Genomic DNA, 15,541 nt, shown 5'->3' with positions numbered 1-15,541 from the left:
CAGTGGTTCTAAGAGTGTTTGAGTTACCACTGATTATATAGTATGGAATAAGTCTTTCAGTTCTAAGCTAAGATGGTGGCTATTTTCTGCTACTTTCAATCCTTCTCGCCTCACTTTAAGTTTCCTCCTTTACACAGTGTAGTTCCACTAAAGAAGAAGACTGTACAGTTGCAGCAGATGACGACAACCCTTCAGTCCCAACTGGACAACGCTGCTCTGCTCCTCTGTATGGTTGATTCCTGTCTGATCACACTGAGTTAACTGTGCAGTTCTCCTGCAGAGCACAACGTGGGTTCTCTAATGTACAAAGTTGTGCACGAGGGAAGTGTTTGGACCATACTGAGCACCTACAGTGTGAGCACAGGAGAAGATAATGTTCTGAGAAGTTCGTTTGGATGTTTTAATGCCTTTCTGCCATGAAACCTGGCCACTATTGGATCACTCTTTCAGGCTTCAACTAAGTGTTGTAGGGGCAGATGCAAATACACCCTTCAAGAGGCAGGAGTGAAATGTGAGGGGTGGATCTGGATGGGCTAACACATGAACAGGCTCATCCATAGGCAGGATGCGTGTCACAGCCCGCTAAAGTTCACTGAAGATGACAGTGGCCTCAACTAACTGAGGAGTGAGAGAATGAGAACTGCAAACAACTGGACAACCAAACAGGAGCATTACCCTGTAATATAATCCTATCTGAATGGGCCTTTAGTCTCTTTGTATTTGCATGTATGTGTGTGTGTGTGTGTCTGTGTAGCTGGAATAGCTAATGATAACGTGTCCTGGTTGTACTGTAAATAGGCTGAGAAATTCCCAACAACAGGCTGCGCTGTGGTAAAGAGATAAACAAGGGCCCACACACACACACACACACACACACACACACACACACACACACACACACACACAGAAACATCAGTGCACAAGACACACATAAATGCAAATACACACTAAACCATACAAGTCCTCACTGACTTGCTCACACACACACACACACACACACAGTGAATCCTCATTAGGAGTGTGTCAGTGCCTCCTCCCCTGTCGACAGACTAACCACTGCAGCTGACCTCCAAAATCCTCCAGCACTGAAACTCTGACACACTAAACACAGCAAAGATGCTTCCCTTTGAAAACCTCCTGAAAGTACCATTGATATTAAAAACATACAACACTGTGCAGACAGGAACAACATAAATAAACACCGGCCGAGTTTTACAAAAATGTGTTAAACTGGATTTAAGCCTCTGTGTCAGGGTGTCGCAGAGGCTCGGCGGCTCTGCAAAGCTGATGTGCCCCTCCTTAAAAATGTAGCTACATGTCTGGGTCACTGAGATACAACATGAAAACCACAAGGGCTGTGATTAGTCAGCCTGTACTGCTGCTGGTTCCTCTTCGACTAGACTATATCTGTTTTTTTAGGAACACTATAGCTGTGTCTCAATTCAGGGGCCACATCCTTCAGGGGACGCAGTCTATGAAGGTGTGGCCCTTTGTAGCCGCCATAAACCACGAAGGCCGAACCGTATTGAGACGATCTGGCCTACGGAGGATTTTCCGCTTTGCGTCACCAGCTGTGCCTGCCCTTACCGTCATGTTGCAAAGTGTGGCTCTTGTCGCCTAGCAACCTTGAGGTTTTAAAGCCCTTAGTTTTAACACTTGTACTGTTAGATGTTGAACTGAGCTGCAACCCAATATTTTAGAGTTTGGGTTGGGTCAGGGTTAAAAGTGTAATCCTTGGGCTTGCGGCGTTGTTTGTAGCCATATTATTTTCATTACCAGCACGCAATGAATCTTGGGATAGGTTGGGCCACGAAGGATCCACATTTCGGAGCCTTGGTTGCCCAGGAGAAGAAGGACGCATTTAAAGGAACCTTCGAAATGGGACAGCCTGGTCACGCCACTGTGACGCAATCAGTCTTCAAATACAACCTCTGAAAGATGCGCCCCCTGATTTGGGACACAGATTATGAATCATATTTTGTGATCTGGCAAAGCCCTTTTCCTAAATTGAATTACTATGATTCCATGGCAATTGTCTCCTTTCTCGATTGCTAGTGGTGCGGTGGTGACAGCAGTGGTTGCTAGCAGTTAACGATTTTCGTAACAATCAGATAAATCAGATTTTAAGAACTATACAGCCAACTATACAGAGGTTTGGAACCATCAATGGGTCAAATGTAGCCCCAAACAATAAATTCATTGCTACACTGGTTGTATATACAATAGGAGCTACAGCATCTTCAGAAAAGTACATAGAGAAACATAAATATGTAAAATTTGAAAGTGCGAGATATGCAGTTCAGTTTAAAGGATAAGGAAGAGGGACCGACTATACGACAAGTCGTCAGGGTTGGATTACTGGACGACTACCAACCTCTACAGCACAATACCAAATAAAATGATACATTCCTTAAAGTGGGTTATAAATTATCACCTAATTTGAGGGGCCCTTCCTCATAGATGGGTACAAATATAGTCTCAAACCCTTTAGTGGTGCATATTCCCATGTAAATTTGTCTTTAAAATGACCACAAATGAACTGACATCCAGCAAACTTGGGGCCATGTTGTGTTTCAGCACAGCAGGCTTTGGATATCTTGGAAAAATAAAGTTGGGATAATGCTGTGTACATTGTATGCGATGTGCACTGTAGTAAGTAATTGAGGTTTAATGGGGTCCCCGCAAGAATTCTGTTCCTGGGCCCCATTGTAGTGTTGATTTGGCCATATGTTTACACTGTATGCTGGATTCAGAACCTACTCAAGAGAGGTGTACACGTAAACTAAGCTTTACACTCAACATCCTAATCTAAGCATACAGAAACGCCTGCAGATGCAATCTACAGAAAGAACGTAGGAAGACAAGTGATTGGTGTTTTACCAAACAGAGAAGCTTCATCTGAAAACAGATTAGTAGAGCACCATCTGGTCCTGATTGGAAATACCTGTTCAGCAGTGAGACTGTTTGGTGTGACAGCTGTGCAAAATGGGACTAATCAAAGCAGGAGACGCGTAGTCCTTCAGGAAGCAGACGGCAGCAGATTTGTTGGATTGAAACGATGGAGGAAACATTTTCCTGTGTTCTTTGTTTTCCTTTCATTTTTGACAAATGACTGCAGTTTACATTGTTTTATTATTTCTACATGTAAGCTTAAACAAATGTTTTAAATGTAAAATGTGTATCTTGTGTGGTCTGCCTGTCAATTTAATTACTTAAATAAATGTGTTCACCTTTAAGTTAAAGGCAAAATTACAGAGCAGGAAATGGCTGGACAACATGAAAAGTGATTGAAACTTCCGGTTCCTAGTTGTGCTTCTGGGCTCTCTTTGTTTTTAATGTTGTTAGTTCTGTTCTTTATATGAGATATGGGAGAGGACTGTTTCAACAGTGGAAGCACAGAAAGCCAAGAAATGGGGAAATGAGAAGTTAAATATAGGAGGAAAACAGAAAATCAGAAAGGTGTAATTCCCCTATTTTGCCATGAGATGGCAGTGTTGTGGCTGAATGCTCATCTCAGCAGCAGCAGCCTCCTGGCCATACTGTGTGGGGACCACGTGTGTATGAACGTGCACACACACACACACACAGACACACACATTCACAGAGGGAGAGGGGGAAAAACACCAGAGAGGGAGAAAAAGAGAGAGAACGAGAGGAGAGAAATCACTGGAGGAAGGACAGACAGGAGGAAACAGCTGGTCCACAGCCACCATGTTAGAACCTCGGGGCGCTCTGCGACTGATGGGCAGTTTTCATGACAAAAATATACACAAAGGCTGACTGAGACAGGCAGTGCAGTTTCTGCTGCAAAATCATGTGTCATGATTTTAAAGCAGCACTCATTTCTGTGTTTGTCTCCGACTCCCCTGCTGTGTGAGCAATAATTGCAGCGTTGCCTTTGGAAAACAAACTCTTTAACAAAACAACTAGAAAAGAAAAGAAAAAAAAAAAAAAAACACAACTATTGGAATAAACATCCAGCTTAAATGTTGTCATTTAGTTATCTCAGAGGTGAAATGATGTCCATCGATTTCTGGGCTCAGTGAACTGTCAAACAGAAATCTCTGACAGAAAACAGGTTTTTATTCTCCTCTCAGAAGCTGCTGAACAATTACTGGTAGTTGAAATTACTTCTTGTGTTTTCTTTTAAAAAAAAGAAAAAAGAATAATGCGCTCACATCTTTGTAATATACTTTTGCCAAAGTCTGGTACAATCTATACAATTTTTCACACTAGTAACGTTTTTGTCAATTTTCAATAAGCCATCGAAATATAATTTCTTATTCTGTCAAAACAACAATTCCCTATATAATGTAATTTTTCATTACATGTGGAATGTCCAAAAACCACACGACTGTATGACTGTGACTGTATCACGTGTTAAATGTTTTTTCAAGAATATTTAGTGTAAAATCAATATTTTCAAATTTGAAATGCCTGAAATTCACATCCTTACATGTGATTTTTTCATAATAATATATATTTTTTAGATTTAATAAAATAAATAATACAATGAAGATAATACTAATATAAATGTAAAACATTCCGATATACAACAAAATGAAATATAAAAAATAAAAATATATAACAAAATAAATGAAATATAAAGAAGAGAATAATATGGAGTTCAAATTCTAATTCTCTAGTGTATGTTTGCATGGCTAGTTTTTTTTGTATATACGTTGTGTGTGTGTGTATGTGCGTGCATGCGTTCATCTCCACCGTGGCCCCGTGACATTCCTATGACATCATGTTTGTCACGACCGCCCAAGCGTCCAGTCAGCAGTCCACCATGCTAAGCTAGCATCTGTGAGGTAAAGCTCCCTCATGCAAAAAAAAAAAAGGAGGATGATGTCATCCTGTCTGCTCGGAGACAGAGAGGGAGACTAACAACGTCCAAAAAAATCCCAACAACTACTTCATCAGCTGAACGCTCGACCCTGTACTCGAGGTAACCGTCCGGAAACCTCACCCAGCTGTCTCGCAGCGATATGAGGAGGTGACGCCACCCTGTTGGCTGCGCTTACTCTGCTTCCCAACAGGACTCTGATAGAAATGAGACACAGGATTTCACAGTTTCGGTTCAGCAACGCTACAGGGGAGAGTTTGTTTATTCATTCACCATGACTGAAACAAGAAGATGGATAATGACTTTGTTCTGAGAGAGATGTTTTTTTTTTTTTTTTTTTTTGTAAGCCAGGTTTGACTTCAGGCCTAAAGTAAGCAGATCAGTGGAGTCATGTGTTGCAACAATTCTGACAGTGGTAGCGCAAATGCTACTCGACCTAAAATCTATCAAACAACCCCCCATCCCTGTAGTTCTTGAGTGGTGGCTGTGAAAAGTTTGTAGTTTGCTCTGTCACTGAACATCAACTGTGGTAACCTTGAATTCATCAGTCAGTTACAATTGTGACATCCTGGTACAGCCACAGTAGAAGCATCATCAATACATGATACTTATGCACATGTATAGTCACGGCTGCAGCAACCTTCTCCTACACAGCTGGAATAAAGCAAAATACAGTACTCCTGTCAGAATGTACTGTGCTTTCACAGTGTTGTAATGTTGCACCTTAAAGGGGCTATTTGTACGTTTTCTCTGCTGCTGAACTTGGTTTCTTGCCGGGACCTGGTAGTGGTGATTGTCGCTTCACAAGAGCTTCGGCGATCGTTGTGTTTACAAGACAAAAGGTTATAATACGTCCTCTGAGGATCGCAACTTCTTCAGGGCAGCCTGGATGCTACATCAGAAAGTGATGAGACAGGCCGAGCTAGCTGGTTAGCATGCTAACTTCAGTACAAGAAACGAAGTAAAAGAAATAGAAGCAAAACAAGAGGTTTGCTCCCCCCCGATGGAGACAGCTGTTGGTGAGTAAAGACAAATGTTTGATGCTGAACTCGCAATGTTTCTTCTAGACTGGCTGTTAATGCTAACATTAGCTATGTAGCAATAGCAAAAATTACTTTTTTTTGGCTAGTGTGTACTCCTTCATACTCTCACAAATGTGTTTACAATGTTCAGTTTGACAGGTATTGTATGTTAACCTATAAGAGATATTGTTGTTTGTCTGTAGCAACAGTTTCAGACTGTATCTTCTGGCTGTGATGGGTTTTCCTGCAGATATCTTTTTTCTCAACTACACTGGGACCTAACTGACCATCAAACAGTCTTAATGTTTGTGTGGACAAAATTATTTGGATGGATGTGCAGTTGAAGAATTCTCTCTCTCTCTCTTTGTTTAATAGACTCCCATGTGGGTCTATAAAAGAATAAATGCGATCAAACATTTCATCCAGTAACTTTCCACTCAGCACTTGAGGCTCTCAGCTACGTGGCTGGAATAGAATTTGACTGCACTGAAGGTTCGTGTCCATTCCATTTACTGCAGTGAAATTATGGGAGATTTTTTCAGCCCAGACCAAAAAGGTGTCAACCTGAAGAAAACCAGCCTCCTCATTAAAGACTTTCTGATTGAAATGTCAAACTACAATAAAGTCTGCACTGTTTGGTTTAAGTTGAAACTTTTTTTAACCTGCAGTGAAATATATCACGGGTGCCCTGCGGCTTCCTCGGCAGAGAGCAATTATTCGGAATTAAATCCCATTCACTGTTCAGCCACCAGCAAGAACAAGGTAAAGTCTGACAAGCTGTCAGCTGGGAACAGGAGAGAAGAGGTGCAGAGTCTCCCTTCCATTGAGCTGTCTCCTTATCATTAACCTTGAAGAATGTTGACTTTTATCAACTTCTCTTCTGCTCTGCTGCTTTTTAACACCTTATTTAAGCCGACGGGCGACTGAGGAGTTTGATCCTTATACTATACCTCCCTCTTACTGCCTGTTTCTGTAGTCCTGATGAATCAGGGGTCTGTCGCTTTCACAAGGTCGTTGCAGCAATGATTGTTTAAGCAACAAGGAGTTTCATCACTCTGACAGACAGGACTCGATCCTGCAAGTTTTCTTTTCTCTTTGTGTCCTACTGATCACATTTCTGTACCAGACTGATTTACACTATACAAGACACTTAGGAAGAAACATAACTGCTGCCTGACAAAGTGTGACTCCCTAACCTGTACTGAAGTGATGAAGAGGATGTTGGACTGGGTGGTTGCACTGACCACAGACCACAGTTTTTGACATGCTGTTAGGTTTAGATTCCTGAAAGAGTTTGCGGTTGGGGAAAAGTACATACTGAATAAGTCAAAGGGTCCCATCTCATCCAATTCTTCACAAGTGCTGGGTAACAATTATCTGCACAAAATTTTTAAAATATCTTAATACTGCAAACTGGTACCAAATTTGTTTTCCACCACAAATTGTCCTTTTGTCCTTTATGTGCATGCAAAAAAAAAAAGGGAGTTGAGAATGAGACATGCATCTGCAGTCTACTGAACCTTTCCCGTATTATTGGTTATATTAATGGTTTTCAAAGTTGGGTTCAGGGACCCCCAGTGGTCCTGGAGGGGTTTCCTGGGGGTCCCCAGCAAAAAGGGGAATACTAATTACACTATAATTCCATCAATAAGTAACACAATGACAGAAGGTATGACTATTTTGGTCATAGGGTTTAAACACACATATAAAAAGCACAAATCTTATCAGACGGGGTCAGTGGTGTAATTTGTGTCAGTGTAGGGTCCTTGATGTGAAAAAGTTGGAGAACCACCGGATTATATAATAAGAAAGACCACAGTCTTTCATAAACCTTACCAAATGCTTTGACTTGCACAAACATAACCACAAAAAATGTTAATCATGCTTTGGTTTGCAGGCCTTGATGAAACCTGTCGACAGTGACTGAAAGCTAATCTGGAAAAATGCATTTACTGATGCAAATGGTTTGACTTTTTGAATTAGACTTTTAGCTTTTGATCTACTGTATCTAGATGTGTTTTGACTTGCAAATCATTGTCAGTGCATTACTGGGATTTCTAATGCTTATGTTGTCATCTATAGATATGGACTGGACACAGTTTTTCACACTTTGCACTGATGGAATTACATTTAACTTCATTGCTGTGAGATAACTTGAGCTTTTTAAGTCTGCAAGGTGTTTTCATCCTTATAGTATATATTGTGGTCATATAACGTGTGGCTGTGATGTTATTTGATTATCAAGGACGACACACAAAAGAGCTCAAGCTCTCCAAACTGCTGGTGTTGCTGCGGGATGTGAAAAACAAAAATCAGTTGCAAAAAGAGTTTCAGGACAATCAGGTGAAACTGTAACTGCAGAAACTGTAACCTCAGCGATTCTCAAATCTCTGATGTGACGCCTTCCTAAAGCCTTTTTATCTGGAGAAGTTGGAACGAGTTTTAAGTCCTCGCCATCATTACGCCAAACTGTGAAGCTTGCAATTTAAAGTGAGGCGAGTCTGACCTGAGAGCAGCCTGGGAGAGTTCACGGTCAGGTTTAATCACTTGATCATAAACCTTTGTGTGACGTCCAGCCAAAATGCAAGAAAAAATATTCCTCAGAGGAGCTGCATCTGTCCTATTAGCCGGCTGGAGCTCACTTGATTTTACGTTTTGCATAAATTTACAGCTTGTATCACATTTAGTTTTGCTCTAAAATGTTTTTACTCTCCGCAGACCCTCCTTCCACAGATTTTCCGACAGCAGCGTGCTGAGGTGCGTCTCCCAGGCTGCTTTGCGATGACTACATGACACAGGAGAATAATTGGAAAATATGGAAACAAACCGTGACAGGAAAAGCCTGCAGTCTGCGGTTGTTCTACAAGAGTATAAAATTAGTGTTGTGCTAGTTTTTTATTTGTTTGCAAACCTCGTTTCCATGCACAACAACAGGGCCTGTGTGAACTGAGTGCTGTTACACCTCAGGAACAACTGTAACTGCGCAGGGGATTTTGTCTTATTTACGTCTTTCAACTCTAAACTGAGCACATAAAAACCCCCTCACACTCGCTGTCTTTGTAGTGTTTGTAGTGTGCATGCTCTTGCGTCTGCAACGTCACCTGACAGTATGAAGAATATTCCAGAAACGAAGGCGAGGATGGTGCGCTGCGGCCGGATGTGTCCGATGTTGCTGATGACGAAGGCGGTGAAGACGAAGAGCAGAGAGATCATGGGGAAGGGAGTGGCGGTTCGGACCATTTCTGGAGGACAGGGGTGGGGGGGGGGTGGGAGAGAAAAAGACATGATTAAAAACACAATCATGCAGAGATTAGCATTAGAAAAATATTGATGAATACATGAATGAAAAACAAGATGTAGATGTAGATAAGTTGTAGACCGGTGTCAAAATCATTCTGGCAGGAGTTGTCTCTGGTACTGTAAAACTTGAAACATTGAGAAACTTTCCAGTGAATCAACTAATCAACTCCAAGGTCCCATATTTTACACTTTCTTGTGTTTTATTTGAAGTGTCGATCCATAAGAAGATTTATTTGTGGTTTTAAGAATCAAAAACCATCTCAAACTCACTGACCTGTCGTGAGCCAATCAGAAGGTAGCATTAAAATGCAGAATTTAACTGCGCGACAGCTGCTAGCAAAAACAACAAGGTCAGTAACGCATGCATTTTGTTATCCATGTTGCTTTCACCATGTAGTTGAGGCCGGTAAGACCCAATCAGGAAGTGGACATGGGTGTCTACATCATCGTTTCCAAAGGTCTCAGTTTCTGTGCGTCCAGAGTCCAACGTAACAGCAGTTAATTTTCAAACTAGAAGATGCAGCAGCGTTTCCAAAACTCTCCCTTCTCTGGAGTAGTGTGGAAACCAGGCGTGAAATTAGCAAAAGTGATTTGTTTTAAAACTAAAACGTAGCAGTGTGGATGTTGCCTAAAACTGCAAGGTTACATTTATTTTAATTTCCAAAAACAAGAAAATTGGAGATACTGAAACATCCTCAGTGTTTCCTTTGCAGTGACATCTTTTGAAGAACAAGTAAATGTGGAAAATTATACTACAGCGAATCCACAATGGATGTGCAAATACACCCAGGTATCGTGTGAACTTCCACTGCATACTTATACCCAGAGGTCTACTGGAGCTCACTCAGGGTTATGTTGAGCACGGCGGTGTGTGATTTACTCAGTAATCTCTCCCACCGTGGCACTACAGTGTTATGATTTGTGCATCTACCTGAGGACATTTGTCTTGCGTGAAATGGACCAAATGTCTTCCCTCCGGTGTCTCCAACACGAGTCTGAGCTTTACTTCAAAGAGACGGAACAAAGTGTGTAGGGGGTGGGGGGGGGGTGGGGGGGGCACTTTGAAGCCAGTGTCAACATCTTAAATCATTAAAAACGGCTCAAAGACGAAGCAGCTCCGCGGGGAAATTCAGCGTGCTCTCGACGTTAATTTACTGTTTGAAAAAAATAAAAAAAGTTCTTTAAAAATAAATATAGTTCTTCACTGATTCTTTTGCCAGAGCTGCTTTTGGTATCATTATAGTTAACAGATTACACATTACTTACTTTATGTTTAGTAATATTGTATTTAAATATATATAAAAAAAATAGCAGTTAGAGTAAGAGGAGACAGTGTGTTTCTGCATAAGCAGACAGGAGTGGAGTGTGTCGATGTGGCCTGATGAGACGATCAGTGACACCTGATGCTCATTAAGGCTGACCTCCCCCTGACACACTGGCAGAAATACAGAATCTGCAGGTTTTAAACATCAGAAACTGAGCATGCATAGTTCAGTGAAAATATATGAATTGTTCTAAACATTTCGGGAGGAACCGAAAACCAAAAAAAAACAAAGTGGTAAACTGGCTCTTTAGGTTTACAACTGTGAAAATGTTTCGTAGCTTTTACACACTGCTCATGTTTTTGTAACTTTGATGGACACATAAAAACGTATAAACTTATATATATAAACTTTATTCAGCTAACAAGCTTGAAGTCCATGTAAAAAGGAAGCTGATGGAGGTTAAAATAGTTGCCAGTCTTTAGTCTGTTTTATTCTTTTTCCTTTTTTTCTTCTCCAACAATGACAATAATGTTTTAGCTTGATTGTTTCATTGACATTGATCAGTGAAACTACACAGTGATCAACATCGCAACAGCACTAATGTCTCCATAACAACGTCTTTGTGTACACCACTTGTTGTCGCCAAGTGAACTAACTATAGCAATCAGTTGTAGCATATGTTTTTTGACTGATGTGCAGACACTGGCTCTAAAAACTGCCGTCAGCTGTGGGACCGACCGGATGATAACACATTCTAAAACCGTGCTACTCTGATTGACACGAGACATCTTTTGTATCTGCATCAACTGGCTTGCAATGATTCATTCACACCTCTGCAACGTTCTGCAATGGTTGCGTCTCGTTGTGGACCTTTGTGGGAGTTTCAGAGTTTAAGGTTAAATAGATGTAATAAGAACACACGTCTGAATACGCAACGGCACCGATTTGTTCTACGTGATGTTGTATTTGCTTCCGTCACACGTCGCTGGTTCTTGATGGTAACAGTCACAGCAGCAGCATTTATTCCAATGAAATAAATAAAACATAATCCTCTTTTTATAAGTGGTGAAATCTACTTTTTCTAAAACAACTAGGGGTAAATAATGGCCAAATATTTCCACCGAATATAACCGACTGTAGACACGTAAACATGTGTCTGTGTATTTGATCTATGGATGCTGATGACTTACTGAGTATATTGGCTGTATTTTCTGTCGTGATCTCGATCTCTGGCTCGGTGAAATATTCTGACGCCACACATCTGCCCTTCTCAGGTCCTGAGAGAGAAAAAGGAAGTGAAAAGAGTAAGAAAGAAAGAATGAAGGGATGATTGGGTGGAAGCTATCTGGGCTGTCTTTTGGGTCACAAACAATAAGGAAATATTTGCATGTGGAAATAAAACAAGAGTAAAAAAAAAAACAAAAAAAAAAACACCAATGAAAGAGAGGTTAAAAAACACAGAGAGCAGACAGCGAGGCCGAGGCTGAGCGACAGGGGCGACAAACAAGGAGATTTAGAGAGAGGACGAATCATGAGAGAGGTGACAGGGGCAGAGGGACCCCCGAAAAGAGAAGATGGAGAAAAAGAAAAACAGGAAAGCCGAGAAATGGAAGTGAGAGGGGGAAAGTGAATTAGAGGTAGAGACAGATGGAGGGCAGGAGGTTCAGGAGAAAACAAGGTCTGAGCTGAGAGAGAGAGAGGAGCTGAATACAGACACAACGATTAACCTCACACTGTAGGCACAGAGAGAGAGAGGACACACACACACACACACACACACACCCACACACCATACACACACAAAACACAAAAAAGACGTCTACATAAAAATAACAGGATGATGCATACATGGACAGACAAACATGATTTCTTTCTTGTTTATACACACAAACACACACACACACACAGACTCAAGGTTTGTCAGGACCATTTGAACAGTGTTTCTTAGGCCTTTTGTGTCCATCTTTTGGACGTCAGACATCAAACATTAACCGGTTACCTAAGGTTTGAACCCATACCCTCAAAAGTTCAAAACCGTCCTCTGACACCTGGAACCACAGGAGCTCTGTTTCTCAGAGCCTTTGTGTCACGGTGGCCGTGGAAAGGGAACAGGATCATACACATGTTTTCGAAGTTGTGGGTTTATTCCTCAGGCAAATATCTCGGGGACTAAGTGAACTATACTCTGGATTTATTGAGGTCTTGGGTTCAATTTTCAGGATCTACTGAATTTATAAGTCCAGCACCTAAAGTAAACATTCAAAGGTTCAAGGAAAAAGGCTCAAATGTTTGAACTCATGGTGTCCGAGGAATGTTTGGAAATTTTAAGGTGTATGGGTTCAATCCTTATGAGGTTTAGGGAATTTTAAAGCCCCGCACCCAAAGTGAAGACTGAAAAGCGCTCAGAGAGAAGCTCCCTCTCGCCTGACCCCCCCTGACCTCCACAGAGACAGAGGCAGAGGGTTATGTCACAGAGAGCCATGAGTGGATGACAGTTCACTGCAGCGTGAAGGACAGTTTTCAGAGAAGCCTGTGTATGTATTAAGTATAATTTTACTATATGTAATAATGCTGCTGCACCGTGCCTCTGCCGGGTTGACCGTGAGGTCCGCACACACACACACACACACACACACATACATACAGACACACACACGCGCGCACGCACGCACACAGTTGTTCCAAATGCCACCAGCGTTTCCCTCCTCTGACCTTTTGTACCAGGCCTCCGACAACAGGGAAACACAAATATGGCCGCCTCCCCAGAGCAACACCATCATGACCCGAAACACAGAGACAGCTACTGCAATAAGGACAGTTATTTGTATCTGTGGTGTCCTGTGTCCGGATGTGTGCATGAATGAACAGTTGTTGGAGAACCATGATCTTTAAAGGCAAAATTCAACCGGGGGTGACTCACTACTCTCATGATTTATAAACTCTGATTTGAAAACATATCAAAAAGCTAAATTAAAATCATATTAATCCAACATTAGATTTGATGGTGGGGTCGTGGATTTGCAGTATAATGGTCATGTGAATGATATTGCTTTTTCTGAACCGGTTCTCCCTGAACAAAGTGGTCTGATTGTTCCTGTGAGACTCTGGTGAGACAAAGTCTGTCTGCATGTAGAATGTGGTCTGTACTTCGGGAGCGTGTCTATGTTCCCACAGCCCTAACCCTATATTCCCACAGCCCTATATTCCCACAGCCCTAACCCTATATTCCCACAGCCCTAACCCTATATTCCCACAGCCCTAACCCTATATTCCCACAGCCCTATATTCCCACAGCCCTAACCCTATATTCCCACAGCCCTATATTCCCACAGCCCTAACCCTATATTCCCACAGCCCTAACCCTATATTCCCACAGCCCTATATTCCCACAGCCCTAACCCTATATTCCCACAGCCCTAACCCTAATTTTCAAAAATGTCTGTGAAAAAAAAGTTCTAAGAAATGTGGGAACATAGGGCTGACCCCTGTACTTCCACAGGAATCAAACTCATGTTGTCATATCTTGATGATATGATTATTATTAGCAGTAATCTGGCACTGTTTGTGCCTGGCGACCACATCGAGCAGCGCGGCGAAGCTAACGGCTAAGTACGTTCTTGCAAAGAGACGAGAAGAGTGAAATAAGATTGGAAAAATAAATGGCTACTTTAAAGAAGGTATCATTGAGGGGTGTTTGTGGTACGCTGAGGAAATACTTCAGTGGATAGTAAGTTAATTCAAGTGGACATAATTGTACTGTTGACCCATGTTTCAACTGGATGATGCAACACTCAGCTGATATAATGGCCTCCTTCATTTTGGATGTTACGCTCCTACGGTTTGCAAACAAAGAGTTTATGCGTCACTTATTTGCAAACTAAATTTGGACTTTGAGCATAAATGTCCATGCGTTCCTTGAAAACAGGCGCCAGTCTCATCTCCAGGAAATGGTGGTAAACGACCACAGTTTTACACCACATGCATTTAGGTGAACTGCAGATTGACAGAACACAAACAGCATGAAAGAGTGACAATCACCCTCCAACAAACAAACTCACTGTGAAAATGGCCTGAACCTCACATGTTGGTCGAGATGCTGTTTCTGAGGTTTTAATACAGTGCAAAGAGGGTTTCATGAAATTATTCGCACAGAATAAATAAGCATCAAATAAGCATTTGAACGTGAAAAAAATTTTGGTAAGATTAACAAACAGAAAAGCACATTAAATAAAACAAAATGTCACCAAATGGGAAACTTCTCAACCGACCTGCTACAAAGCAGACCCTCCACAGGCCGGAGTGCAGCGCCATCTTGACCTCGGTGGTCTGGTTCTGCTGCAGGACGATCCCCTCCTCCATCAGCAGCCAGTAGTCCGTCGACACGGCGACGCCCACCAACAGCAAACCGCAGGCCCCGAAAACCGACGAGAGCAGCGTCAGGGCCCTCGTGCTGAACGAACTCATCTGTGGAGACGAAGAAAGCGATCATGTTTCAGCAGGAAGCAGCCGCAAAAAAAACAAGAGGAGGAGAAAACATCTAAATAATTTCTATATTAAATTAATAAACCAAAGAGGCGAGAGACACGAACAAAAAAAAAAAAAAACAGGGGACACTTTCAGTTCATTTATTTAAAGATTAGAGAGTCGGATGAAATGAAAAACATGAAACGTGAAAAAGAAGAGGTGACCTGAGGACAGAAAAATTGATTTAATCTTTCGATTTTTAAATTTTTCAAATATGCACAAGCAGAGCGGGGAGGTATGGAAACGAGGGAGAGGAATCTCTGAGTTTAATCTGTCTTGACTTTCATTGACTCCAGCTGTTAAATATGTATGTGATATTGGACAGGAGAGAAGATGGAGGGGGAGGGGAGGGGAGGGGAGGGGAGAGGAGCAGAACAACCTTGGATGAATTCGAACTATTTTTATGTTGGAAAATATCAAAACTCAGTTCACGACCAACACAACACAACATAACACAACACAACTAGTTCTCAAGAGTGGGAACCTTGAACAGCTCTTCAGACGCAATCCACAGGTTTCAGTGGGTTTTTTCTTAACATATCAGGGGGCGATGGCGTAAAAGCTTTTAGGAAATTCAAAAA

General features: G+C 41.7%; 1 protein-coding gene across 1 annotated transcript in view; it reads right to left on the bottom strand.

The window, feature by feature from the left end:
• The window catches only part of cacng7a (calcium channel, voltage-dependent, gamma subunit 7a), a 37,679-nt gene that overhangs the window by 5,817 nt on the left and 16,321 nt on the right, over positions 1 to 15,541 (bottom strand). Inside the window, exons 2-4 of the mRNA XM_056400208.1 lie at positions 14,705 to 14,900; positions 11,627 to 11,713; positions 8,973 to 9,113 (exon numbers count right to left, since the gene is read on the bottom strand). Of these exons, the coding sequence (XP_056256183.1) occupies positions 8,973 to 9,113; positions 11,627 to 11,713; positions 14,705 to 14,900 (424 nt within the window). The remainder of the gene's footprint in view (positions 1 to 8,972; positions 9,114 to 11,626; positions 11,714 to 14,704; positions 14,901 to 15,541) is intronic.

Source organism: Seriola aureovittata, chromosome 16 (assembly GCF_021018895.1).
Source record: "Seriola aureovittata isolate HTS-2021-v1 ecotype China chromosome 16, ASM2101889v1, whole genome shotgun sequence".
Taxonomy (NCBI): Eukaryota; Metazoa; Chordata; class Actinopteri; order Carangiformes; family Carangidae; genus Seriola; species Seriola aureovittata.
Note: the sequence above shows the minus strand (reverse complement) of the source record. Positions and strands in the feature narration are given on the sequence as shown.